Genomic DNA, 27,487 nt, shown 5'->3' with positions numbered 1-27,487 from the left:
ACGGTAGTACCGCGCGTTGTGCGATGCAGTTGCGGCTCACGAACTCTATCCGCAATGGAAGGGGGTATCTGTGTGCGTGTGCCTAGCGGTGCGTGTGATGGATGCAACTCCCACTGCGCAAGAGACCGTGTGTGCGAGAGGGAGCGCGCGCGCTCGTCACAACTTTTTTTTTTCAAAGGGAAGCCGATGCAGCCGGCAAGAACGGGGGATACGTAATAGGTGAGCGATGGTTCCTCCAGCAGGAAGACTTGCGGACGCGCAAAGAGGGTATGGAGGAGTAGAGAAGAAAGGGCGCTAGCATCAATCGCAATGGAAAAGCACTACCACCTTTTACGTCTCTGCGGTCCCTAATATCCAGTGCGAGGGCACACTTGATGCTTGCCTGTATGCGTTGACAGCCTTTGAATTCGCATGGATCTCCCGATAGTTTGTGCAGCATAGTGTCCGCGACGGGTGTTCACGTGTCTCTGCGCACCATCCTTTTACAGCCTTTCAGTCATTCGTCAAGGATGCGGAAACGCCTCTGGAGCTGCGCTCCGCCGTGGGTAGGTCGGCGGGTCTGTAGTGCACCCGAGGATGGGCCGCACCTGTCACCACTCTAACTGTCTAGCATGCGAACGCAACAACAACAAAAAGCGATTTCGTCTACGGTCTTAGCCGACACACGAGACCCGCGGATGGAGAGAGAGAGAGAGACGGCGGCAGACAGACATAGTGATAGAGGAGCGGAGGCAACGCGCACACGAGAGGCGCTGAACTTGCAGCGAAACTAATGAATCTCAAAGACGTGTTCGAGGGGTGCTGTCCCTGCTAGTGCACATTGCTCTCCTCGTCTCCGGCGACCCAGGCCGGGTCCCCACACTCTTCTGCGAGCTCATCCCGACATATCTCGCCATTGACACCGAGATAGAATACCACAAACCCTGCATGCGGACTTGCGGCGTGGTGGCTGATTCGTCTACAGTCACACGCGCAGATGCCCCTCCCCCTCCATCCATCTATTACTTTCCCTTCTGCAGCCCCTTCCCCTCCCCCTCGCCACCTACAGTTTCACCGTGACGGCGAGCAGCTTACGTCTACCTGCGTAGGAATCAATGACACTGTGTGAGGGGTTGGCACAGTAGTACACAAATCCGTCGTTCTCCTCTGCTTGCGTGATTAAAGGCGGCGAAGGTAGCCGCGATGCTACAGAAGCAGCTGCTGGCCCCGCAGAGTCAGTAGAACCGATCGTTACTGCCGTTGTCGAGGCCATCCCTTCCTGCTGTTCCAACGTCACAGCCTTCTCTTTGTCGGAAGGGGAGGTCGACGCTGGGGCGACACGCAAAGAAAATGGCGCTACCGTCCTCTCTGCCGGCGGCGACACAGGCCGAGCGAGCACGTTAGGGACCAACAAGGACGCGAAGTTTCCAGGGTTTGTGTATCCACACAGCCCTCGCTGCGTCGAAGGCTGACTGGAAGGCGCCGGCTTCCGCTCTGCGATAGACGCCGTTACGGAAGCCACCGCCACCTCCGCTGCAGTCGATGCCGCAACCCCACGGCTTCGCTTCTCGTTGGATTCATGAAAAAGTGTCACGGTGTGCTTTGATAGAGACCCATCTGCCACCTTTTCCCGGATCCCCGTCAGCACTGCCGCAGCCGGTGGTTGAGCAAGGGCCGCCTCACTCGATGAGGCCGCTAACTCGGCAATGTTCAGCAGCTCGAGCTGACTGCTGTTCATGGAAACGATGCTGAGGTCCTGCTTCGGAGCAAAGCGCGACTCAGCGGTATCTTCTGCTTCACGAACCAGTGAGAATTCACTGTCCACGTCGATGACAGTGCCGAGACTGGAGTCTACAGCTAACAGCGGCTGCTGTGAGGGAGCCGGCAGCTTCGCAAACGCCGTCGCGGTCATGGCGCCTCTCCACGATGGAGACGGGGTGCCAGGGGACGAAGTAGGAAGCGGTGCGCCGCACGGGTTACTCCCGTCACTACGGATGCTGCGGTTCGCGAAGTAGCTGCTGTTAAGCAAGCAGACGTCGCGGGGCTTGTAGGGGAGCTTCCCAGACGGAGTAGGCGTCGGAGCAAAGTCCCGCGCTCCGAAGCCGCGGATGTCCTCATCATATTCGTCGTTGGCTGCCCCTGCTTGGGCAAAAGGCACCGATTTCAAAGAAGAGAAACGTGGTGACTGGAACCGAGTTTTGTGCGCACCCGTGGTGCTGTCTCCCCGCTGATGATTCAGGGAGAGCGTCTTACTGCATTGCAGACTCTTTTCCGTTTTAGACGAACAAAGCACGTTCACCTTCCTCAGGTCACTAAGGTGTGCATTTTGGTCACCGGAATCCTGGTAAGCTGCCGAGGCGTTGCTACTCCGCTTCGAGACTCCGTAGTCTGGCTGCTGGTGATGACGCCCTCGCTCGGCGATCGCTTCTTCAGCCACCAACTGACGTCGCAGCTCTCGTAGCAACGCCAGTTGAGGAACGCGAAGCTTTTCTTGATTCGTGAAGGCGATGAACGCGGCAAGCTTCTCTTGTGATGTGCCGAGTCCCACGGCAGCCTCGCTAAAGCTGCGCAAGGCGGACTGCATCAGCACCTGGTACTCTGCGGTTGTCGAGTCGGGTAGCGAGCTGAGCGCGTGTGGGTTGCCAAGGACACAAAACAGATGCTGTTTCAGCGACAGCTTCTGCAACGTGGATTGCGGGCTCACATTTGCTAATTCGCAGGTGCGAAGGGAGCGAGGGGAGTTGAGAAGCGGCGGCGGTGGCGGGTCGCGCAGTGTCTCATACCGTCTGCTCCACGCATCTTGCAGCTCCTCGATTGTCTCCAGGTCTACCACGGGAGCCCGGCGCGATTGGACTGACGGCGATACGCTCCGCGACACATTTTGATACATGGATACACCTGGAGTGCCTTGTGTGAGTGCGTAAGGTGTACCGGTGCCTGATCGCATTGTGAACCAAAAAGAAAAACAGTGGTCACGTGTGACAAGCCTGCGCGTGTCAGCGCAGCACAGCGAGAAGCGAGAGAGAGAGAGAATAGAAAGTGAGCAAGTGAGCTAAAGGCGTGGGGTGCGAACACCGATAGAATGTAGCTCACTCCCCGCGCCGTCGACGCGCGAAGACGCCGTTAAGCTTCCCGGTGGGGGATTCAGTGCGCACTCATCACCTGCGACTTTGAGTCGCCAAGGTGGCGTCAGCAAGACGCAACGCTTTCCTCCGAAGGCCATCCAACAACATGTATATACATATATATATATATATATATATGCATATATGTATATATATATATACAGCAACCACAAAGGTAACCCATCGGACCACCACCGCACGTGTCTTCTTGGGCACATGTGCATGCACGCCTTCCCCGTCGCAAAGAAGCCCCACACCAGAGGTCGCGTGGTGCGGCATTTGCTCCTGCTCGTCTCTCCACCCCTCGCCGTGCTGGTGCTGCGGTAGAGAAAAACGCACGTGCGCTCCCTGCCGATGGTCGCACGTTGCCGAGCGACCCGCTAACGCACTCTCTCCGGCGTACTCGCATACCCGTCTGCTAATCCGCTGCCTGCTCGACTCGTGCCTCTCCTTTGTGGTAGTGCGGACTCGAACCTACGCAGTCAGCTCCTCCGCGCGACCGTGCTCGAGTGCCGAGGTCTGACACAGCTGCGTGGGATTGTGAGGGAGTCATCTAAATTTGATAACGAAGGATTACTCTTTCCACGTCTACACCCGAAGGGTCCTTGCGACAGTGTGCCGGCTGGGTGCACGCTCGTCTAGAGCATCGTATGCACATGATCAAGACATCGAAACCGAGAAACTGCCGGTCGTCTGCAGGTGCAACACAGCTGCATTGGCATGCAGTCTAGCAGAGGAACAGGCAGCTCCGTGGCGTGTCGTCCTCCCGCGTGGCAAGCTTCCACCCCTGTGAGTATCTCATTGTCTTGTCCCTCTCCCGGGTCACCCGCTGGGCAGCCCTGTCTTCAGAGCTCTTTGAAGGTTCTCACGGCTGGTGCTGCTCCTCGGCGCGGAGAGGGCTGCCAGGATTTTCTCCGGTCCGTTAGTGCCTCTGCTGCTTAGTCCGCCCTTCACCTCTCAAGCAGTGCAAGAGGGCGTCTGAATTCGCCTGCTGCCGGACTCGGTGCGCCCAGCATGCTTGACAGCGGTGGTCTCTGTCGGGGTGGTGGTGACTGGTGAAGCGATGAGCCTAAAACACTCGTTCCGTCGAGCTGGCGTGTCGTCTGCAGAAAGAGAGGGGAGGAGAGAGTGCACGGAGCGTGAGGGGCGTGTGTGTGTGTGTGTGTGTGTGTGTGTGCATTGCAGCTGCCATGCTGCGCGGGCAGAGGAGAGGATAGACCCAAGAAGTCATGCAGGCAAGGAGGGGGTTGGTGGGTTGTTGGATCATGAGAGCGTACACATCGTGGCCCTGCCCCCTGGACCCTCAGGAGACGGCATGACGCGGGTGTTCTCGACGGCGGCCACTTGCCCAGTCCGCGCAAGGCCCAGAAGCGTGCAACCGACCTCTAACTTCTCGCTTTACCACCCGCGGAGATGGAAACAAAAAGGAAGACGCAGGGGCGAGGGGTTCTGGCTGCCTGACTGGAGCAAGATGTTTACCAATGAAGGGCGCTGTGATTTCGACAAGGCACATGTCTTCCCAGAGGCAAAACTAGAAACATGGTCGCAGACACACCTGAGATGAAGACAGCAAGAGGGGGGGTAACAGAAAGAAGCTTTCCAGTCTACGGATGCGTGGATGACGCATCCGGCTCTCTCCGGTGCCATATCAAAGAAAGGCGTAGAAGCTCAATCATCTATCACGTTGACTGCGCGAGGGGGAGAGATGAAAGACAGGGAAGACTCTTGGAGACGTGTGTGTGTGTGTGTGTGTGTATGTGTCTCCGGTAAGAAAGAGGAGACACAAGGGCAGGGGAAAGACCCATAGACAGAGCACATGACACGTAAACGTATCGCGCAGTGCTGGATCCCCATTTAGAGAGTCGGCGAGCTGAGCTGAGCTGAGCTGCGGAGTCGATTCACAGTGCCTTGCGGCATAAAATGCCCGCCACCGATCGCATAGTGGAGCGGCTCAGCGAGGTCCCCCGCACAGCCAGGCGGAACAGCAGCGGCGATGAGGCTGCCAGTTGCTTGATCCACACAGCCACCTTGTCCGTGACGGTTTTGTTGCCACTCAAGTCCAGCACCTGCAGTCGGCGCAGGTAGGCGCGGCAGAAAAGACACAGCACCCGAACCTCGTCATCGTTGAGGCAGGTTTTGGCCAAGTTGAGTGAGACAACGGTGTTCCGGCATCCCTCAAGAACGCCAAGCAGCGCGATGAAATGGCGCTGCTGATGCCCAATCTCCGCACATCCACTGAAGTCTGCGTTCACCTCAAACGGAACGGTGCGCAGTTCGCGCAGAAGCACCATCGTCCCTGGAAAGGACATCCAGGTGCGCCCGCCTGGGCTGCAGAGAAACGACGTGGGTGTGTCAGCAATGGGCGACAGCGGAGACACCGGCTTTTGCGCCGCGAAGGAGCCGAGGGTGCTGCTCAGGGTAGCTTGCACGCCTCGCGAGAATCGGTGGCGAACAGCGGCGCTGGGTCGGACGTTAATGACGTTGCAGCAGCGCAGGTAGCGGCGCCGCAGCCACGCTGCAGCCATGTCGGCACCGAAGGCGGGATGCTGAAGAAGGTACGTCTCGAGCTCCTCTTCCTCTTCTTCCTCCTCCGCTACGTCGCTCGTCTCGTCATCTGTAGTGAGGCTCGCCTCCGCCTCTGCTAACTTGTCCGCCTTGACTGACAATTGGGTGTGGTCCTGCGCCGACGACGCGCAGGACGGGGTGGAAAGGGCTGTGGTCACATACGGAATGTCTGCAGCAGTCGCGGGGGCCTGTTCTTCCCTGTCCCGCAGCGTGGGGGAGGCCTCAGAGAGTCGCATCACCGCCTCGCCATAGCGGCGCACCCGCACCTCCGAGCGGCGCTGCAAGCATTGCGCCACTGCGTTCTTGGCCAGCGCGCACGCAGTCTGGGAGTGCGCACACCACTCTTCATGCGTGCCGATACGCGTGAGATTCTCGAGATTGAGAGGGTCGTCGGTGATGCCACATGTGTGCACCTTGTCGCGGACGGCCTGCTTTTCCTGCAGTTCCACAACCTTTGAAAGTCCCGGTAGCAGAGACGCACCCTCCTCGTTCCCTCTACGGCAGACACCATTCTCAAAGACAAAGTGGAGTGCGTCGCCGGTGCTGTAGCGAAGCAAGCTGAACTCCGCTGGTATGCGTTGGCTCGTGGCCATCGCTGTACAGGGGGGGGGGTGACACTACTTCCGCTAGGATCTCTGCCACCTACTGGTTGGCGCGTGCTTGGAAGCGAGTCTCCGAGAGAGAGAGAGAGAGAGAAGAATCACGCAGAAACTTTCATCAACCCAACCTAAACACCAAAAAAGGAAAAAAAAGTAGACGAAAGGCGTGAATGACGGTCAAAAATACGTGTGCTTGCTTGAGTAGGCGACTTGTCAGAGTCACCGTGTTCACGAGGACTATGGGCCCAGTAGACACGCGCAGGTCCCTTGGCAACCGTGCCGTAGGGAGCGAGACGGAGCTCGAGAACGCGATATACAAAAGTAAAGAGAACGCTGCGAAAAAAGCGGCAGAGCGCCAGCAGACCACAAACGCATGACAGAAAGATGCTGAGTCAAGCAGGGAAGAGCAGACGCCACGAATGTGAACAACCGGAGACGTAGACAAGGGGCAGAAGGAGGGGGTGGGCGGGAAAGGCAGCGGCTCGCAGAAGCGGGCACCAAACAAACAGCCGAAATGCCAACAGAGAAAAAAGAGTGCAATGTGCGCGGAACAAACAAAACGAGACCGAAAATCGCGTAAAAAAAAAAAAGAAAGCCGCGTTGCAACCCGACACGATGGTTATTGCCCTTCTTTCCTGCGGGGGTAAAACCGGTGTCCCAGGTGATCGACTCACAGACAAACTCCTCCACCGGTGAGACCGCGCACTATCTATAGACCTCTCGGTGTTCCCTTGTTTTTGCGCTTCAGTGAGTGCGACGGAAAAAAAAATGCCCCGGAGTGTCTACGGGTGTGACGAGGAAAGCAGAAGCGTGATGATCGCACGTGGATAGAAGGGGGAGGTGAGAGATGCTTCAGCTGCAGGCTAGTTCCTATGAGGCACAAGAGTTGACGGAAAGCAACCGAGCAAGTGCTTTTCAGAGACGCAGACACACACGCGTGTTTTACAAAGCAGGGCGGTGGAAGAACGGGAAAACCCGGGCAACTCCACAAAAAAGCTACGTGGCCGCCGGAAGAGGCGGGGAAAGCAAGCGGCCTTTATCCTCCTGCCGCGGGGAGAACAAGTGCCACCATGTCACGCAGACACACACGCACAAAGTTCAAGAAGGGGTGGGTGTGAGGGTGCGAGACGTGGTGGCTGCCTGCCACGGCCTTTTTGTTCACGCCCGTTTCCTTTCTGTCGGGGGGGGGGGTCATGCCTTCAGAGGGCACTGCTTCCGATGTAGAGAGAGAGAGCTGACTCTTGTGGATTCGCTTCCACGTTTTCTCTCGTTTTTTACTCATGTGCAGCGTTCTTGAATTCCTGCGGGGCCCGCAACGCGTACATCGGTGGCACGGAGACGAAAAGGGATAAAGCAAAACCAAGAAGCTATGGGCTTCATCGTGTGCGGATTCAGACGGAGGCACACAAGAGGACGAAACACGTGAGACGCATGAGACAACCGAGTAGGAATCCAATGAAAAGGAACGCCCATCCACAACAGGAGGTGCACGCAGGATTGTTAGATCTCCTTTCGCCTTTTTCTTGGCCCCCGTTAGACTCAACCCCCGGGAATCCCTTCCCCTTCTGCCCTGCTCGCGCTCCAAGAGGTTGTTTACATCGAAAAGAGGGACGGGGGAAGGCGAAACAGCAAGAAAAACGAAGCGCCATGAGCCGCTGTCCTGCCCGCTCTTCGTTTGTCTCGCTATAGAGCACACACACACACACACAAACGCACAGAAGAAGAGCCAAGGCAGCACAGGAACAGAGAGCGAGCGCGCGACAGGGACACCACAAATCACTGGGGGACACACGTGTGCACACGAAAGGCGGCCGTGCACGGCCGCCTCGCTTCGCATGTCACCCTTGGAAGAAAAATTTCGTGTAGATGGGCCCGTCACCGGGTAGATCGCAGCAGTGCACCGCGTTGTCGGTCTCGCTGTCCCCGTAGCACGCGCGAATCGACTTGGGGTAGAGCTTCTTGGCGACGACCGTGTCGTAGGGGCCGCAGATGTTCCGCACAGTGTCCACTGCATTCACCGCCTCGTGCAGTGAGGCGAGCTGCAGTACCCAGTTCGTGCCCACAAAGCTGCTGACCGTGCCCTCCAGGTTGGGCAGTACGCCGCAATACGGCTCCATGAACTCCCGAGCAGCCGCGCTGGTCATGGTCACTGTTGTGAGTGCGGTCGGCTCCAGTCCGACGTCTAGCAGTTGCTGGATAGCACTTCCGCCCCGTCCAGCGCTAACCAGGTGAGGCTTCAGCACCACAACCGAGGTGTTTGCCTCGTTGAGTATAGCCAAGGGCTTGGCTTTCGCAAGCTGGCCCAGCTGGCCCCACAACGCGGCTTGTTCCGCGTCTTTGGCGGCGCAGGTGCCAGTGGTTCGTTCCACAAAGGCGAAGCCCTTCTCCACCGCCTTCTTCCGAGTGCACAAAACCACGACCATGCGCGTGTTCGATAGCTTCTCTGGCAAATCAAAAGCAGAAACCGTCTCTGCCTGCACCCAGACCATCTCCACATCCGTGATTGCGAAGCAGCACTCCTCCGTCAGCATCGCCAGGTAGCGGCCGAGAAACGGGAACGCCTCCTCGGCAATCAGCACCGTCGTCGACTCGCTGCACTGGGCGCACAGTTGCCGCGTCACCTCGTCCGCGAACGCTGTGATGGTTGTCGCCTTGCCGAACAGCATCACCGTCGAGCCAACCGTGAAGGCAGAGGCAGGTATGCCGACGGCAGTGCGCTTCAAGTACAGTCGACCGCTCGGCACCTCCATCAGCTCCACTGTACTGCTCTCGTAAAAGTAGCGTAGGATAAGCTGTCGCGGCTGTGGCGCACCAGGATCTTGCTGCTGGGCACGGAAAGCCATGCGAGGGTCTAAGGTAGAAGTGGCCATGCTGACCTCTGGAAAGAGAGAGAGAGAGACAGAGACGTAAAGACGTGCCTTCTTTCTATCGGGTGCGCGCGTGCGTGTGTCTGTCTGTGTTGACGTGCTCAATGGCTGCGCCTCGCTCAAATGCGCATCGACCTTTTTAACATCTTTTCGGAGTCCAATGCAGCGTGGACGGTGATGGGTTGACGCGAGGATAGCAGGAAAAAGAGCAGCAGCACGTGATACCGAGGTTCTAGGGCTTTCATGAAGCGCAGCAAACGTGTCCAGCGCGGTCCTTCGAATCCGTCGCTGGAAGAACGAGGCTATCCTTCGATCTTGCAGCACCCATCGGCAACCTTCGCTCTCTTTCAGAGGGGCGGGGCAAAGCATGCCCCAAGTGTTGAGAGAGAGAGAGAGAAGATGGAGTGCATGCCTTGGCGGCCAGAGTCACTACCACTACCACCACCATTGCGTCGTGGGAGACGTTCGTCTAGGCAGCATAACGCTAATTTGATATGGAATTCATTCATAGGTGGGTCGGTGAGCAACTGCCCTCCGAGAGCGAGGGAGATCTGCATCGACACGACGTAAAGAAGAAAAAACACACGCGAGAAATCTAATGTATCTGCTCTACCTCACGACTTCACAGTGCCAAGAGATGAAGCTTTCGTGCATCTATGCCGCCTGCCTGCGTCATGGGTGCGCGGCAAAACTCAACGAGGCGTCGTTGCTCATCACAGGTGTGCCTGCTCTCAATAATAATAAGCAACAGCTGAAAGCAGTCCTTCTAACGCGCAATGCAGCATATCTCACGCCCTTCCGCCCTTCAGCGCCCCATGTCAAACAGCGACCAAGTAAACCACCGCGGCAACCCCACGAAGAGGGTGTAAGATGCGCTCGTGGACGAGGGAAGCAACAAGCATCGCTCAACTACGAGAAGAAAGAAGAGGTAGGTAAAACAAAAGTTGCCTACACCGATCCAACTAGTAAACAGAGGGGGGGGGAGTGTTCAAGGCGAAGAGTACACGGACGTGCTTTAAGGCACCGGCGGGGCGCAGGTGGCGCTTCACCGCGCGCACCTCCCTGTAGACTTCATGGCGCCGCCCTCTAACTCTCTCTCTCTCTTTCTGGCCCATTCACCGCACGCGCTTCGCTATCTTTCGGAGGCGATCCATCTCCATTCGCGTACGCTTCTCCTCTAACTCCAGCTTCTCGCGCTTGCGGGTCAAGTCCACAAGTTCGCGTTGGCGCTGCTTATTGGCGCTCGCATTCTGCTGCAAGTAATCTCGGAACTCCTTCATTTCGGCCGAGCTTTTCGCAGACATGTTGGCCACTGCATCCCTCAGCCTCTCTGTTCGCTCGTTGAGCAGCTCCGCTTTTTGCGTGTCGCGCGAGCGTTGCTCGTCAAGAAGTTGCGCTCGGGCATCAAGTTTGCGAACGTCTTCCTGCAGCTTCACCAGGTAGTGCAGAAGTGCGTCCACCATCTCAGGTGGCAGGCAAGACGCAGACAAGGATGTGAAGCTGCCGCTATCGCCCTCACAGCCCAACTGCCGCAGCATGTCGTGCAGGGCGACCACATTCATGTTCACGCACTCACTGTGTCGCACGCGATCATCCTCTTCGACATCAGCGCCCTCCGGAAACTGCTGGTCGACTAGTGACACTCGCTCCCCCTCGCTATACATGGGTCAAAGTGGGGAGCGTAAGGGTACGGCTGTGCGAAAGAGAAAGCAGCGCAGCTTGTAGCCTTGTGTGCGGGTACACTGGCTGCCGTACTGGTCACCAAAGAGTAACGGAAATCACAGAGTTACAGGAAAGAAAGGTTGGAATGAGTGGTGAGGAGATGACGAAGAGCCTGGCGCTCAACGGATCGTATGAGAGGCGCAGCCGTAGCCTTCCGCCACTGCTTTGGCCATGACGGCCATGTGTGTGTGTGTGCGTGCGTGTTTTTTTTTTCATTCCCTGCAACGCGAATGGCTCATGTTGTTTGGCGCACCCCGGTTGTTGAGCTAGACACGTGCGCCACCGTGTACTGCCAAAAAAAAAAGCTCTTCAACAAGGCGAGGGTCAATGCATGCAAATGTGACACAATCGCGCCCACCGCGCGAGGTCTGAGAGACGGCGCGCAGCGGTGCACGTGTCTCTAGGGATAGCGCACTCGGTTTGTCTCTAGATGGCGGCGAGACCGTGGGAGGGGGACATCGCCAGCTATCTTGCACGATGGCACGCGTACACGGCTGCATGTGGAAGCGCGACGCCTGCGTGCGTCATGTTCGTGAGCCGCTTCCCGGAATCGGGAAGACCCTCTACCTTACGGTGGCCAATTTTACACGTGGACACAGCGAGCAAGACCTTGCCCACAACGTGCAATACCAGAGCAGCAAGCAGCAACCACTCGTGCGCATCCAAGTGCATCGCCCTCTGTGCATACGCGTGTCAGTTTGTGTGCGGGGATAAGTCAGTCATTCCGTATACTTCAGCAAGCACCCACGAGAGGTGCGGTTGAAGTGCGGTCCCTCGTCTACCACTGTGCAGCGGTTGTTGTTGTTCTTCGCGCTATCTGAGTGCTTCGTCGGCGCCAGGCTCGACATCCGCACCTGCGCCGATGTCGCCTTAACACCCGCACCACTAGCGTGCCCGTGCTGCTTCCACGCAGGACCACTTGCAAACTCCGTCCTGTCACCGCAGCCTACAGATTCCAGAAGGTAGGCGGGGCTGTACCCGGTTAAACGGGTGGCCCACTCCGATCCAGCGCTCAGGCGAAGTATCACGTAAAGTAACGGCCTCGCCACAGTGCGCAGCGCACCGGTGCCACAGTAGAGCATGCAGACCTGTGCGCCAAACTCGAAGTGCAGGAGATGATGGCAAATAAGCTCGGCGACACTGAAGCGCAATCCGTCCATCCACTTGAGATAGGCCTGCTTCGCTCTCTCTCTGAGCTCTCGACGCGCCGATTGCGACCCGGCCGCGCGTGCTGCACGGATGCACAGCAGCAGCCACCACAGAAGCTGCAGAGCAAGGTACGCGCCTATGATGTGCTCACTAATCAGCGGAAGCGGTCCCGTTGAAAGGGCGAGCAGGAGCCCGAGGGAATAAGCACCGTTGGAGGAAATCTGCAGGGGCTGAGTGAGCCCCTCCATGATGATAGTCAGCATGACTGCACAACGACGTTTGAACCAGAAACGCGTAGATGCTGTCGTGCAGCCGCCGGGCTGTTGAATGTTGAGGAAGAGGAAGATTTTTTTTTTGTGTGTGTGTGTTGGGGGGGGGGAAGGCGCTGTCGGGATGCGGTAAAGAGTCCCCGTCGATTAGACAAAGAGGGAAGCCAGGTTGAAACAGAATCCGAGCGGTAGTGTAGAAGGTGCGCACACTTCGCCTCAAAGTCACTGAAGCTCTCTCTCCCCGAATCGCCAATGTCGACTGGAGCCACACACACACACACACACACCTCCATATGGCGGGTGTGCCCGCAGTTAGGCTGAAAGGAGGGGGAGAGCACCGCAGGGCTTCCACCGCGTCTCAAAGAGCAAGTACACTGCGTCTTCTATGGACCCGCTGAGATAGGGCATATGCTCTCTAAGGAAGAGTAAATTCACTCACGCACAAGATGGAGAAGAACACAAGCACGAAGCAGAGAGGAAGGGGCACTGGCGTGTCCGTCATGCGCAGCACACACACCTTTTATCCCTCCTCCTTGGGCACTTCCCCCCCCCCGCCCGCCCCCTCCCTCATCGCCGCGCGCGCCCTAGGACGGATACTGTACATGAGGTCAATCACAGAACAAACAAAGAAGGAGAAAAGAATGCATCCACAACTGCGCACGAGATGGCGCGCAGAAAGCAGCGATGGTGTAAACACGAGGAAGGGTCGAGTCGGTTGCAAGCGGAGTGCAGCCACTTCTTGGTTTACATAGCAAGCAACAACCACTGCAGCAGCGACGGCGTGAAGCGAGACGCGCCTACAAACGCCACATGCGGCCCGCCTTGCACACAGCGCGCACGTCTCTTACTCGTCGTACTTTCCCCACTGCCGGTGCAGGAGCGCCTCGAAATCTTTGTCGCGCTGCACCGCCGCACTCTGCGGCACGTACCACTGAACAAGTTCCTCCAGCTCAACCTTGCCGCCCACGGCCGTTCGGACATCCCAGGCGGTAAGGAAGGCGTCTTTGTCTGCTGGGCTCGAGGCGTGGTATTTGCGGTGCAGATCTTGCACTGGCACGCGGTAGGCCGCGTCTTTGTTCTCAAAGCAGCGCGACCACAGCCGCGCCAGCAGCATGAGACGCGCGGCAGACGGCGAAGGCAGCAGCAGTTCCTCGTAGTACTTGATGTCGACAGTGCCGTCCCCGTTGGTGTCTAGGCATTCCAAAACGGATGTGTTCGGTACGTAGAGACGGTGCGTCCGCAGAGCACCCACAAACACCGCCTCACTCACGAAACCCGAGCCCGCCTCGTCTGCTTGCGCTAGAGAGAGACACAGCGCTCGGGCTGCGGCGCCGCTACTAAGGGCGACCGGTGCGTGATCACAACGAATCATCCGCATCAACGCCGATCGCACCGCCTCGCGGCTGGCAACGGCCGTCTTTTCTGCTAAACTCTGCTCCGTGTGGTAGGAACCTTGGTACTGCGCCTCGCCCTTCGCGAGGGAGAGGGAGAAGTCACGTGAAACGCCGGGCAGCGGCCACACACCACGGAGTAGGGCCACAAAGGATTCATCGTTGCTGCAGGAGACTGATACACCAGCGTAGTACTCCGCAAACTCCTGAGCGCTTATCTTTCCATCCGGATTGGTGCTTTCGTTGAAGGCGGATTCAAAGTCCTTGCGCACCTCCGCTGCGGTCGTCTCGTGGCGCACGACCGCTGGGTGACCCTCCGCTATGAACTGCCGCTGCAGCTCGCACACCTGCACCGAACCATCGTCAGGGTCCTTGGTAAACATTCGCCACACACGCCGCAGCCACACTTTGCGCAGCGGACCGAGGTTGTTGCACATGACAGCAATGAAGTCTGTGGGGTCGATCGTGCCTTTACCAGTGCGATCCAGCACGGTAAAGATGTTTTGCAGCTCGTGCTCCTCTAGCGAAACATTGTTCTCTTGAAGCGCGTGCTGCAGCTCCTCTGCGGTCACCTGCGTGCTGCCGAGGTCGTCGGCGATGCCGAGAGACCGGCTAAAACTTCGAATGCCGTTCACTGTGGACGGGCTACGCTGGAGAAGCAGGCGCTTTGTCTTCTGTGCCATTTGCTCCAGCAGCAGAGCATTCTGCGGGTCACGATTCATGGAAGGATACTGTTGTGTGTGTGTGTGTGTGTGTGTGTGTGTGTGTGTGGACTGGCACGCGCGCAGGACACGAACAACGAAAAAAAAAACGCGAGACGCCGCGTGCACTGCTCTGAACAACTCCGTAACCAACAAAGATGCAGCCTGTGCAAATGCCGTTAAGGGTGGTGATCGCACTTGACTATACCCGCCCCCAAACTCTCAAGCTCGAGATCACACACCCGACAAGAGAGCCACAGTGGGTGAGAAGGTGCGTGTGTTTTTTTTTTTGCGCTCATAGGCGCGCCAATGAGGACAGTAATGAGACATGGGAAAGAAGCAGATATCATAGTGGTGCTCGAGGCAGACGTGCATGAGCGGCAGTATTCGCAAGTGGCGTAAGCAGCGGTTCGGAAGTCACTGCCTTGGCACACAGCTCTTCGGCTATTTACCTCGATTTTTTGGGGGGGAGGGAGGAGGGGGGCGGGGGTTCGTTTCGCGTTTGGTTTCGTCCTTCTTTTACGGTTAGGTTTCGAGCAAGCGCGGCCTGGGAGGAAAAAAAGTGTCAGACACGTACACACGCGCACGCGGGACGCACGCAGGCAAAAACAAAACAAAAAAGAGATGAACATGGGTACATACATCAAGAGATGAACAAGCAAATGAATACACACATACACACGTGCATACATGCACATTGGTGAAAAACAGTGTTCAGCAGCTCGTCACATAGTTTTGGTTGTTGTTGCTGCTGCGGCTCATTGATGCTGTGGCAGGCGCAGGTGTGAAAAAACGGTTAGGAATCGGGCGAATGCCGTACAGAAGTTGGGTTCGTCCTATTATACATGCGGTGACCTGGGTGGGGTGGTCGCTAAGGTGGTGCTACGAAAGATTGTGCTGTACGGATTCGCCTTCATCTCGTCTATGCGCTTCATCATGTCGGCTGTTACAGCGACCGGATCGATGCTCCACCACTCGTCAGCGTTGCTCATCTTGAACGCCGCAGGACCAGGTTGTGAAGCGTAGAGGCTGATGAGGCTCTCTGCAGCTGCCTTCTGCTGCAGCTCCTTACGCTCTTTGCGGGATGAGTTTAACTGTTTTACTCGCTGGCACGGCTTCACATACCCTCCGCTAAGCCTTGCCGTTAGCGTCTCGTTCAGCTCACGGTGGGCCTTGGCGTCAAACACGCCCTCGGCGGCGGGAACTGCGTGGCGGTTGCCGCGAAACCCCTCCAGCGTCGTGCTCGCACACCACCCCTCCTGACGGCGCCTCTTTTCGGGGTTGTTGTCGTCGCGAATGACAGTCGCCAGAAAGCTAAGGGGAGCTTCCTGACGCTCTAGCGCTTCACACCGATATGTGTGACGCGTTGTAGAGGCGCGGGCCCGGTCACGGTTGCGCGTCCACACCGCCGGCAACACCGTCTCCTGCATCTTCAGAAATGCAGTCCCCTTCACTGTTTCGGGGAAGTGAGTGGCAACGACTTCAACGCCGTTGTAGCAAGTAGTGGTGTTGTTGAGGGCTGGCTGCGGAAAAGGATGCAGCTCGTCCTTCGTAGCGGGGTTCCACGCACGGCGGCCAAGGGTGCCGTCACCCTTCAGGAAGCGTTGCACCTCCCGCCGTCGCACCGACAAGGGATGTGTCGCGGGAAGCTCGGGAAAAACACGCTCTTCGCACCGGTAAGACGCGATCAGCGGCCGCCGTCCTTGATCTTTTGTGGAACTCATCATGGGCAGAAGAGACCAGAAGAGGGAGCAAACCATCCGCGGTCAGTCGATCTGACAAACACACACACGCAAAGAGGTGAGAGACTGCGTTTTCCTGTCTCCACACGCAGACGGGGCTCACAAACCTTTCAAGATGCCTCTGTGTGGCCCTTGCGTCTGCTGCCACGTACGTGAGACAACCAGATCATGGCGGGCAAGTGGAAAAAAAACAATGATGGGAGGCGAGAGAGAGAGAGAGAGAGAGCGGTTTCGGAAAACAATACAGGGACAACAAGCGCTAAACAGATAAGATGATCCATCATCAAGAGGGGCACTGCACATTCGCTTTCCCTACCATTCGCCGCACTGCCACCGTTACTTTCTCTTTCAGCACAGCAAGCTTCGCTGATTCCACCAATGCACACAGTGAAGCCTAGGGCGGACGACACCGAGGCTGAACGAAGCGCAGAAGCCTGTTGTCTTGAAGCGACCACCACTTCCGGTAGGTTTCATCCGCCCCCAGAGGTGGCAGCAAAAGACAACGTCGCAGAAGCAGCGGCGGGCAGCTTTTCAGTGGGCTCTACGATCCTCCGTTGGTAACACGTGCGTTCTCTGCCACACAGCGTGAGTCAGACTCCACTCTAGCAGGCCCGTCGCAGGTCCAACTCTCTGTGCCACGCGTTACCAGGCACGCGCTAGGGCAATGCACCGACTCAGCCGTGTGAGTGCGGCCCCTGCCTCACACTCTACCCACCGCCCGCTGCGCAGGTCGCCTCACAGCCGCACCCGCATCATGCCGGTTGCCACCTCCTGCATCCCCGCTCAAGGCGCCTCAAGCACACCCCAGTAGGTGGGCACGGGCCGGTGAGACACGCTCGAGTCACGTCGGCACTCGTGCCTACCATATCGACGATATAAACGCGCGCACGGCCGCAGGTCGCTCCACCGCCTGCGCCGATCCAGGCCCACACCGCCAGCATCAGCAGCGGTGCATCGCCCTCACCCTGTCAGTGTGAGAAGTGGCTCGGCATTGGCAGCGGATAGGAGAGGGGAGGGGTGCTGATCGGCTCCTCCGCCCCCCCTCCCCCCCCCCCCACACACACAGAGTTGGGCGTGGGCGCACTGGACGCTGAGACACCAGGCCCTGTGCGGTGTGTCCCCCTTCCGCGCTCATCCGGATCAAAGATGAAAAGTGACAACAAAAAGGAGAAGAATGCACAGCTACAATCGAGGGAAGACCGACATCTTCGCAGTTTCAAAACACAGGGGGGAGGTGCGAGACTCGAACTAGAAAAAAAAGGAACACCACGAAGTCTTATGCCGATGAAAGGAGGCTGGGGTGAAAGATACACTTAGCAGATGCAGCAGGCGGCGCCGAGATAAGCGGAAAAAAAGAAGACGTTGGGGTGCAGAAAAAAATTTGGAGAGACGTGACAGAGCGGAAGGCGTCGATACTCATTACTCGTAGCGATAGCGCTCACGGGCACTGAAAATTTCCCTGACATATATTGAGAAAGGGACCTACACCCAACTGAAACCATCACACGCAGTTCGCGTTTCTCTCTTCGAGTTCGGCAGAGCAAGTAGCCTCCCTCCGAAGACGCAGAGAGATGCAGCGAAAAGGAAAAACGACAAACAATGTCGAGCAGACAGCTGTGCCTAACAGTGGCGTGCGAGACACCTCCACGCCTAAAAAAACGCGCGCAGCAGTACTGCGTGATTGGGCGGATAAAGCAGAGATGAAAGGATAAGAAGAACGTGATGTTTAGTGCAGGGAGGGGAGGGTTCATGTTCGGTATGCGCGCTGCTGAGCATTTTGCCGCGTAGAGGCAAAAAATATTCAACCACGTCTTCGCTATACTTGCGGATGGCCTTTATACGTTACGCACACTTTATCGACAGGGCCGGACCTCGTCTACCCTGATCGTACGTATCCATGTTGATGCACCACTTGTTTTCCGTAAACTGGGCCCATCTGCGTGTGCGTTGAATGTTGTCGGTGGTCCTTCCAGCGTGAGAGTGAGTAAAGAGGCTAGAGGAAACAGCCTGGGCGGTCACCGTTGCGCTGCCCGATGTTAGCTGCACAGTCGATCGATGCCAGGTCCGTCAGATTGCGGTGCGCAGGGGAGGGGGGATTGTAGCGGAACACGGCTCAACACCGGCCTAGTTTCCATGCGGTGGTCGTCCCATCATAGCTGCGCTTGGAAAGACCCATCCCATGGAGAAAGCTGAAGGGAAAAGGAATTCTGAGGGAGGTTTGCCGCCTCCCAGACGGCGTCGTGACAATCGCGGCTAGCCTTCGCTGATGCGGCTATGCGCATGAGCCGCCGCGGTTCTCAGGGCGTCCTCCTGCAACTCTGTTCGGGTCTACGGCTAAGGCGTGACCTCGTACTCATGCAGCAACAGGCTCGCGCGGTTTTGAGGGTCGCCTGTGCTGTGACCTTGACCGACGCATCGAATCCGGTGGAGACTCTCCTCATGAATTTGGAACCCGTTGTGGAGCACCTGGCCTGCAGCGCGGTACAGCGGCAGGCCGGCGGCCGCAGTGTGCGCCTCTACAAGCTACTTGAGAGTCCGCGCGCGCCCGCAGTTTCAGTACCCGCCTCACGGAGGCCGTCAAAGCCACCACCCACCGAATCTTGCTTGCCGGTCTGCTCATCTGCGCAGCGTCTCCGCGACTGCGGGTGCGTGGATTCTGCATGGAGTCGGCGAGCACTGCTGCAGATCCTGATAGCGTCAAGGGTCACCCAAACCGGGCGTTATTTTGGTCGCCATCCACCGACTCCGGTCATAAGTGCAAGCGCTGGAGGTGACGTAGTGGTAGCCAGAGACCAGCCCTACCATGCACAACCCACCAGTCTGGTTGAGCAGCGCGAGCAAGACCAGACGGCCCAGTCAAAACAGGCATTCCTCATCCGTTCTGGCAACCGTGGCAGTGGAGGTGAAAAAGAGCATGCGGCCACATTATGTCGGCGGTGCGCTCCTCTTCTTCCCTGGTTAGAGGAGAAGCGAGGATGCGGTGGCCCAAAGTAGCTTCCGAGGAGATGCCGAAGACGCGCTATGCTGTGAAAAAGAGAGCACTCCAATGACAGCGACGAGTCCAACACAGTGCATCAACCGAGAGACACACAAGCAGCCCGTTTCACTATCCCCATAATGAGTTTCTGTGCTGTGCCGCACTGACAGGGTGCACTCAAGAAACAAGAAAGGACGTTAGCTGACACAGAGATGACGACTCTGTTATGCTACGGCAAGGCAGGAGAGAGGGGGTGTGGGCTGAGAGAGAAAAGTCACTAATCGCCGCGACATCTGCACGAAAGCGAGGGGATTTCGGGAAGGGGGCAAGGAAGGGGTACTTACACGTCACCTTCATGAGGGGTCAAGACGACAAAACGGAGAGAAGTGCAGTTGCATCGAGGGAGAACACTTTGTCGACCAGAGAGCCACGCATGCAAGTGTGAGGAAGGACGAGTAGATCAGCGAGCGTTCGTGGATTCACTACTGTCTTGTATGCAGAGGGTTCTCTGCATTCCGCGTAGCCAGAGAGCGCAGTGGGATGTCCGTTGACAAAGACGCACCCCTCGCTGCCCCACCTGCATCTCTCCTCTTCTCTCCAGAATACCAGTCGACTTCACGGGACAAGAGCACGACTCGCCGTGTTCCTTGCAGTTCTCTACTTACGTTACTCTGACCCAAAGTAGCCCCCCCCTTTGAGGAGCAGAAAACCGCCACACGGACGGTCCACCAAATCTGTCCCGGTAGGGAAAAGGGGGTAGTAGGTAAGCGTGTGCTTCCCTAAACAACACGACAAACAATACCGGCACCGCTCAACGGGCGCATAGAACCCATGCAGCTCTGTTTCGCGTCACCACCCTGCGTGAGCGCCGCGTCGCTTCATGAACGCATGCAAAAGCAGTCCTCACATGCTCCACAGCACAAGCGCACATTAAATGGACCTATTCACGAGAGAAAATGTTTCGCCCTCCATTGCGCAGCATGAAAAGGGACTTGATGGACAGCTCACGCGTCCGCGCACCAACGACGCGATAAATGCATTGACCATTCAAGAACAGCAGCGAAGTCGGGTACGTGATGATGTTGTGCTCCTCTACGAAGCACGGTGCTTTCGGCCCGGGAACAAGGGCCAGCTTCACCTCCTCTGGATTGCCTAGGTTCACTGCGTTGATGGAAGAGATGAATGATCGAGTAAGAGGGTCCTGCAGTAGTTCCGTCTTGGGCTTTGACGTCGATGTCGACTTCGCTGTCGCGGTTGCGCTAGCTTTTCTAGAAGAGCTGGCTGACGCACTCGTCAGGGGCGAGTGCGACCCGCCGGAGGAGGACGCAGCGGCTGCGGCATACGAGGCGCCACTGTGCAGAATGACCACCACCCCCTTTGTGCGGTAGAACTGCATGAAGTCATGAAGCACTTTCTCATTGGGTAGCTCGGCGATCTCGTAGCCCGTAACGGGGGGCTTATTGACTTTGAAGACGCCCTTCAGGAAGAGCGAAGTGAATGACCGATGAAACATGGCGGCACTCTTCGCATGCACGCGCTAGAGGTGAAGTCGATCTCTGTGCCTGAGAAAAAAAAACCCTGTTAGGACAGAGAGAGAGATTTAAATCGAAGTGCGCGTTGCCCCGTGAGCACAGCCGCTGTCTTCGGCTTCTCGTCGGCCGCGCTCTCTTCCTCTTTCTCTCAGCTTCGTCTTTACAGTTTTCGCAAACGACTCTGAATGGGAAATATCCCAAGCGATCCTTCGGGGTCAAGCGACAACGGTCACGTGAAAGATGATAATGTCGCAGAGGTGCACGCGGGAGCGCATAATGAAAGAAGCAAATGAGTTCGGGAGCGAGCGTGTGTGTTATTTTGTCGTTGTTGCTGTTATTGTTGCTGGCGTCTCGCCCACCGCGCCCCTGACATTCGGCGCTCGCAGTGACCGCGGCGGAGAAGAAGGGAAGTGCACAAAACGCGGCCATCAGCACAAGTCGGTGGACAACGACCTCCATTGTTGTCTTCATTCCTCCCGTTTGGGCAGCACGAAGAGGTGCCTCTGATAGAAAGAGAGAGAGAGAGCGAGCGAGCTCTCTGAGCTCGGCATTCGCAGGGCCTCTCACAGGGCTACGCGTGCCGTTCATCACACTCTTCCTTTTCCCATCACTCTTCCGTTGCGCGTTTACCTTTACTCTCCCTCTGTAAGCAACCACAACCACGAAAGCGAGGCAGACACGGGCACACAACGGCCAGAACAAAAAATATGCGCAGACACACACAAACAACGCGCCGTCAGCTCATAGGGAGCCGAAAGGCAGCAGGGAAGCCGCCCAGCTCCACACTACGTCTTCCAGCCAGCATTGCGTTCATACTCCAGCCGCATTCGCCGCTCATCCTCCTCGGTGGGGGTGGGGTACATCCACACCATAAAGACTACGCAGATAGGAATCAGCACCAGCTGGATCTTGATCATTTTCTTCAACTCTGCCTTCACCTTGCCCGTGACAGAGGAATCAGTGGCAGGGTTGGCAGCAGCGCTATGACTCTTGAAGTTCGTCTCCAACATCGTCCGAGAGCGCTCCATCAGCGCGCGGCGCGTCAAACACAGCATTCGTCTTGTAAGCCTCAGAGGCGCACGAGTGAGTACGAACTGACTTCAACTGATGCGGCCTGCTGTCCCTCCAGTCCCTCACGTTTGACGGGAAAGCGATACGCACGGGGGGGGGGGTAAGAGAGACGTTTGGCGAGAGAGACAGAAGAGCTGAGTGAGCGATGGAAGATACGAGAAAATGGTCAATCATGTCGAAGAACTCATTGAATCGCGCACTTGAGAAGAACAACGATGCAAGCGAAGCCGCTACTTTCCGGGGCAAAGCACCTTGCTTCAACGCTTCCAAGCATCACTAGTGTCCATGACACTCACGAAGACGGTAGTCACCGCCGATCAAGCGGTAAACACAGCTCAGGAGTGCGCCATATTACGAAAAAGCGGAGCGCCGCCATGGCGCCAGTTTTTGATTCTGTTTCATCCGCACTGGTCGCGTGCCGTGCCGACAGCCTGTTTTGTTTGTTCTTTTACGTCGGTCTTCTGCAAGTGGTGCGACGCAGTTGCCTTAAAGCACGTCCCATAGACCAGCAAAAAAAAAACAGATAGGTGGCCAAAACAACCTATTCTCAGATCGACACAGCAAAAAGGTAAAGGACGGAGAGACGCGCAAAGCCGCTGGTGGCAAGCCGCACAGTTATTCCCACATGTTCGCTTTCTGTCACACAGCGTGAGTCACACTCCACTCTAGCAGGCCCGTCGCAGGTCCAACTCTCTGTGCCACGCGTTACCAGGCACGCGCTAGGGCAATGCACCGACTCAGCCGTGTGAGTGCGGCCCCTGCCTCACACTCTACCCACCGCCCGCTGCGCAGGTCGCCTCACAGCCGCACCCGCATCATGCCGGTTGCCACCTCCTGCATCCCCGCTCAAGGCGCCTCAAGCACACCCCAGTAGGTGGGCACGGGCCGGTGAGACACGCTCGAGTCACGTCGGCACTCGTGCCTACCATATCGACGATATAAACGCGCGCACGGCCGCAGGTCGCTCCACCGCCTGCGCCGATCCAGGCCCACACCGCCAGCATCAGCAGCGGTGCATCGCCCTCACCCTGTCAGTGTGAGAAGTGGCTCGGCATTGGCAGCGGATAGGAGAGGGGAGGGGTGCTGATCGGCTCCTCCGCCCCCCCTCCCCCCCCCACACACACAGAGTTGGGCGTGGGCGCACTGGACGCTGAGACACCAGGCCCTGTGCGGTGTGTCCCCCTTCCGCGCTCATCAGGGAGCACGCGGCAGGGAGCGGCTATTCCAAAAGAAAGCAGAGAAGGGTGGGCGCCATGCGAGGTGCATCAGTATGGTGAATAAAGGTGAAGGAAGGACTGAAAAGGAGAAGCCTCGCCGACCAAGTCAGTTGGGAACACGAAGCGACAAAAACAAACGAAGTGCGGAAAAGGTACCAATTGCGGTAGCATCATCGTCGCCCATTACGTTCCAGCAGATGTGCACACACGAGCATATCACGAGAGTCAAAGAGAGAGAGAGAGAGCGTGAGACGGAGACAAATATCAAGAACGCGCGTTAGACAGCAATCTAACGTTGGTGTTTCCATCTGAGAGACGGCTGCCGGTGTACAGCTCAAAGAACAGCCCATTTTTTTTCAGCAGCGGCCAGCCGCGGTACTGCCAATGGCAGTACGCGGAGACCGCGAATGTCGGGCGGCGGCTTGGGTATACGAGAAAAAGGTCCCCATCACGACAGCATAAGTTAGAGTTGAACTGAGGCTGCGCCCATAGGCGGCATTGCTTGTGTGCGCTGAGTCCCTTTTGGCCATATGCGAGTTGCTTCTGGTGTGTACCTACATGGATCGTGTACAGTACGAGGTCACTATAAGCAAAAATACAAAAATTTCAGCGATGCTCATGGCGATCCGACGTCTGAAAATAATGCGCGATGCTGAGCGCGCAATGTACGGGCGAGACGAGTCTGGAGGTTCAGCCTGCATCTGTGTGCCAACCAATCGCGTACACTTACATACCCGCAGGCGGTCACTGACACCCGCGCGGGCATTATCTCAAAATAAACGCCCACCTTCTTCACAATCATGCCTGCGCACAGCGCCCCCCCCCCTCCCCTTCTCTTGCAGTACATAGAGAATAGTATCCTGTGAGCGTGATGCAGGAAGCAAAGTGCGGTGCGAGCTCGAGAAAGTGGAGGAGAGATACGGGGTGGAGGGGAGGGGATGGTGTAGGGTATCAGAGCAAGCTTGCTGCTCATACAACACACCTTGTAAGGAGGCGCAGAAGGGCGAAAAAAGAGTCTCGCGTAAATGAATCGTGAAAAGTGTGAAACTAAAGATGGGTGCCAATGGAAAGAAGGGGTGGGGGAGTAAAAGCTGGGATCCCGAGCAGAAGATAGACCCTCCGTCCCCCTCCACTGATAATCACATGCACTCGTCAGATGCACTAGATTTTTGTGTATTATGGCTCGTCCCCTACCAATCCCATTCGATCCCCCTCTCTCCGCACAACAAGTGCTGCTGAGATGCGATGCTTGCTGCCCAACAGCGAGGACTCCTCTGCACAGAGAAAAGAGATCGGAGGTGCGGCACGAGGACAGACGGAGTGAACCGAACGGAGAGGCAAGCAATGCATGGACGGTATGACCGAGAGACCGGCACAGCATCGACAAACGAGCGCGCTAACGAGGGGAACGGAAAAAGAACACGGGAAGCATGAATATGAGAAAGAGTGGTGGGTGGCGGTGGGTGATGGGTGGGTTGGGGTAAACGGCGAGCAGAAAATCACAGATGGAGAGATGAAGGCGCGAACAACAGCAAAAGAAGGGTGTCGAAAGAGAAACAAAGAGGAATCATCAGAGGGGTGTCTCTCTCACGCTGTGTGTGTGTGCTTGTGTTTCAAGTTCGGAGTTAGGCCTCATCGTTGGGCGATGAGTGGATACATTCCTTCTGCCGTGCACACAGCAGCATCAACAGCAGCACACACCTGACTCGGGCCCGCTAGAGCCGCAAAAAAAAAGGCAGGAGGAACACCAGGGCAGCATCACGGTGGTCGCAAAAAGAAGCAAAAGAGGGAGCCCCACCGGCACGTGTGAGAGAGGAGAGGAGACACACAGCTACCACCCGAACGGCGTGAGGAAGAGCAAAAGAAAACTCATCGAAATAATAAAGCGGAGAAAACGATAGAAGCTGAGAGAAAGAGAGTGGTCGAGGTGAAACGAAAAGGGGAGAGAGGGGACGGTGAGTGTGGGGGTGGGGGGTGGGTGTAGGGAGTGTTTTACGCGTTCTCGGTGTTTCTTTCCGTCGAGGATAGCGAAAGAAAGAGGAAGGTTGGGAGGGCACACGAGCAGAGCAAGTACGGTAAGCCACGAAGAAAAGCAAAAATGTGAGGCATATCCATACCAACACACATCATTCTATTCGATGTATCTTGCACGACATATTGGAAAGGAGAGTGGAGGGGAAGGCTTCTACGGTGATTCGTGTACATTGATTGCACTTCGTCAAGTCTGCCCCCTCACATCGCCTGTCCTAGCCGCTTCCAGGTAACCGCCGCAGCCGCTGCGCACGTTTGTCTCCTGACGCAAGGGCGGTTACGAAAGTAGAGGACTGAGGGAAAACAGCACAGGAGGAGTCACCTGTGTACCGAAGCGAAGGACGTGGGCCCCCTACACGCGCCGAAAAAGCGGCTTGGGGCACAAAAACAAAGGAGAGAACACGTGCAGTACACTCTTATACACGCATGCATATATATATATATATATATATAGAAAGAGACAGACAGAGAGAGAGAGAGAGAGAGAGATGCACGCGCCACGTGGATAATGTACTAGAATGCGCAGTGAAGGCGCGTACATCATAGGAGGAGGAGTGAGTGCACAATGATACGTATGGGCATCTTTGGAAAAATCAAGCACACGCAAACACGAGAAGGGCAAGAGTGGAATCATAAAAAGGGCAAAAGCAGGAAAAAAAAGGAGAAGAGGCCTTGATCACTGGTCCAATCGAGGACGCACACGCACACAACGAAAACACAAAGGAAATGCTCAGATACTTATGGGAGAAGCTCGGGTAGCGGCCAACGTGTGGGGCTACGTGCCGTAAAGCAGAGGAGGAACAACAACAGCAACAACGAAAACACAGCCGCAAAACAACAAAAGGAAAACTTTAGCCGCCAACGGAGAATGAAGAGCACAATCAAGAGGGAGATGTCCCTCTGGGTCCTAAGACAAGGAACAACGCACACATAGACAGCGAGTCCGCACCTCGCGTCGGTACCAGCACTTACACACCGGTTGGGAGGTAAGAGAGTTCAAAAACGTGGAGGCAAATGAAGGGTGAGAGACGGAAGTAGAGCGTGATGGGAAGAGTAGAGCTTTAACCAAAAAAAGGCCCACAGCACCCCAAAATCAAGGAGTACCGCGCGTGAATCTTAACAGCAAAGGAGAACCAGCAGAGACAAGGCGCCCGCGAACACAGGAACGCAAAGACAGGAAGCACTGGGTGGCAGATGAAAACAGATGAGCCCTCAAGAGGAAAGGAGACGAAACGTAAGAAGGAGGCGATTTGACCACAACGGATCAACTACAACAACACTCCACACACACACACACACAAAGACGCAACACATCTGTGACACCCTCATCATCCGCCAAATCGAGCACCCACAGAACGGCAAGAGAGCCACCGTTCGGGAAACCTCAGTTCGATTTGTGAACATGTTCAGTCTTTCACATATACCAGGGGGTCATAACTCCACTCTAGCAGGCCCGTCGCAGGTCCAACTCTCTGTGCCACGCGTTACCAGGCACGCGCTAGGGCAATGCACCGACTCAGCCGTGTGAGTGCGGCCCCTGCCTCACACTCTACCCACCGCCCGCTGCGCAGGTCGCCTCACAGCCGCACCCGCATCATGCCGGTTGCCACCTCCTGCATCCCCGCTCAAGGCGCCTCAAGCACACCCCAGTAGGTGGGCACGGGCCGGTGAGACACGCTCGAGTCACGTCGGCACTCGTGCCTACCATATCGACGATATAAACGCGCGCACGGCCGCAGGTCGCTCCACCGCCTGCGCCGATCCAGGCCCACACCGCCAGCATCAGCAGCGGTGCATCGCCCTCACCCTGTCAGTGTGAGAAGTGGCTCGGCATTGGCAGCGGATAGGAGAGGGGAGGGGTGCTGATCGGCTCCTCCGCCCCCCCTCCCCCCCCCCACACACACAGAGTTGGGCGTGGGCGCACTGGACGCTGAGACACCAGGCCCTGTGCGGTGTGTCCCCCTTCCGCGCTCATCCGGATCAAAAATGAAAAGTGACAACAACAAGGAGAACGGGGCGAGACGAACCGAAAAGAAGAAAAAAACGACTGCTTTAGGCGTTCCGGTGCGACCACCGAGAGACTAGACCGGTACTGAGCATGGGAAAGCAGCAGCAATCGTAGTAGTCGAAGTGACGACTGCAGCACAGTCAGAAGCTGCTCATGTGCGAAAACTTCGACATCAGGTGTGCTGTAACAAGACGGAATGCCAGAAACGTTTTCAAAATAAAAGACGATCAGCTGCGCGTTATACAAGCGAACGAAAAGGCAACCAAAAGGGGGTTATTACTGCACGCTTCCTCGGAAGGATAAAAGCAGCTCAGCAGCCCTCACAGATGGCCAGTTCAACGTCTTCGCGACGCGTACTACGAAGCTCCTGCACCCGCTCCCGCCGCACACATGCGCTCACGCGCGGACACACACACGCCCTTCCCTCTGTTTTTTCTTCTTTACTCTCGTGATCTAAACAGCACACGAAACACGAAGAGAGAACATCGTGTGCTTCTCGCTCAGAGTTCACAAAAGCAGCTGGCCTGACGAGGTCTTGCCTC

The 27,487-nt window shown here is 56.8% G+C and overlaps 9 protein-coding genes across 9 annotated transcripts; all 9 read right to left on the bottom strand.

The window, feature by feature from the left end:
- Positions 1–1,042: 1,042 nt before the first annotated feature.
- LMJF_34_3000 (conserved hypothetical protein) lies at positions 1,043–2,926 on the bottom strand (the record flags this gene model as incomplete). The annotated part of the gene is made up of 1 exon (XM_001686352.1): positions 1,043–2,926. One exon carries the CDS (start codon positions 2,924–2,926, stop codon positions 1,043–1,045), a length of 1,884 nt encoding a protein of 627 aa, XP_001686404.1.
- A 2,076-nt stretch (positions 2,927–5,002) lies between these two features.
- LMJF_34_2990 (hypothetical protein) lies at positions 5,003–6,262 on the bottom strand (the record flags this gene model as incomplete). Its single annotated transcript, XM_001686351.1, has 1 exon — positions 5,003–6,262. One exon carries the CDS (start codon positions 6,260–6,262, stop codon positions 5,003–5,005), a length of 1,260 nt encoding a protein of 419 aa, XP_001686403.1.
- Positions 6,263–8,106: 1,844 nt separating this feature from the next.
- Positions 8,107–9,138, bottom strand: LMJF_34_2980 (conserved hypothetical protein; the record flags this gene model as incomplete). Its single annotated transcript, XM_001686350.1, has 1 exon — positions 8,107–9,138. One exon carries the CDS (start codon positions 9,136–9,138, stop codon positions 8,107–8,109), a length of 1,032 nt encoding a protein of 343 aa, XP_001686402.1.
- A 1,112-nt stretch (positions 9,139–10,250) lies between these two features.
- Positions 10,251–10,799, bottom strand: LMJF_34_2970 (conserved hypothetical protein; the record flags this gene model as incomplete). The annotated part of the gene is made up of 1 exon (XM_001686349.1): positions 10,251–10,799. One exon carries the CDS (start codon positions 10,797–10,799, stop codon positions 10,251–10,253), a length of 549 nt encoding a protein of 182 aa, XP_001686401.1.
- A 777-nt stretch (positions 10,800–11,576) lies between these two features.
- On the bottom strand, positions 11,577–12,269 carry LMJF_34_2960 (hypothetical protein; the record flags this gene model as incomplete). The annotated part of the gene is made up of 1 exon (XM_001686348.1): positions 11,577–12,269. One exon carries the CDS (start codon positions 12,267–12,269, stop codon positions 11,577–11,579), a length of 693 nt encoding a protein of 230 aa, XP_001686400.1.
- Positions 12,270–13,119: 850 nt separating this feature from the next.
- On the bottom strand, positions 13,120–14,388 carry LMJF_34_2950 (conserved hypothetical protein; the record flags this gene model as incomplete). The annotated part of the gene is made up of 1 exon (XM_001686347.1): positions 13,120–14,388. One exon carries the CDS (start codon positions 14,386–14,388, stop codon positions 13,120–13,122), a length of 1,269 nt encoding a protein of 422 aa, XP_001686399.1.
- Positions 14,389–15,206: 818 nt separating this feature from the next.
- On the bottom strand, positions 15,207–16,094 carry LMJF_34_2940 (conserved hypothetical protein; the record flags this gene model as incomplete). Its single annotated transcript, XM_001686346.1, has 1 exon — positions 15,207–16,094. The coding sequence occupies one exon, from the start codon at positions 16,092–16,094 to the stop codon at positions 15,207–15,209; it is 888 nt and encodes a 295-aa protein (XP_001686398.1).
- A 3,932-nt stretch (positions 16,095–20,026) lies between these two features.
- Positions 20,027–20,599, bottom strand: LMJF_34_2930 (conserved hypothetical protein; the record flags this gene model as incomplete). The annotated part of the gene is made up of 1 exon (XM_001686345.1): positions 20,027–20,599. The coding sequence occupies one exon, from the start codon at positions 20,597–20,599 to the stop codon at positions 20,027–20,029; it is 573 nt and encodes a 190-aa protein (XP_001686397.1).
- Positions 20,600–21,403: 804 nt separating this feature from the next.
- On the bottom strand, positions 21,404–21,673 carry LMJF_34_2920 (conserved hypothetical protein; the record flags this gene model as incomplete). The annotated part of the gene is made up of 1 exon (XM_001686344.1): positions 21,404–21,673. The coding sequence occupies one exon, from the start codon at positions 21,671–21,673 to the stop codon at positions 21,404–21,406; it is 270 nt and encodes an 89-aa protein (XP_001686396.1).
- Between the last annotated feature and the right edge of the window lie 5,814 nt (positions 21,674–27,487).

The sequence above is a fragment of the Leishmania major genome, chromosome 34 (assembly GCF_000002725.2).
Source record: "Leishmania major strain Friedlin complete genome, chromosome 34".
NCBI classification, from domain to species: domain Eukaryota; phylum Euglenozoa; class Kinetoplastea; order Trypanosomatida; family Trypanosomatidae; genus Leishmania; species Leishmania major.
Note: the sequence above shows the minus strand (reverse complement) of the source record. Positions and strands in the feature narration are given on the sequence as shown.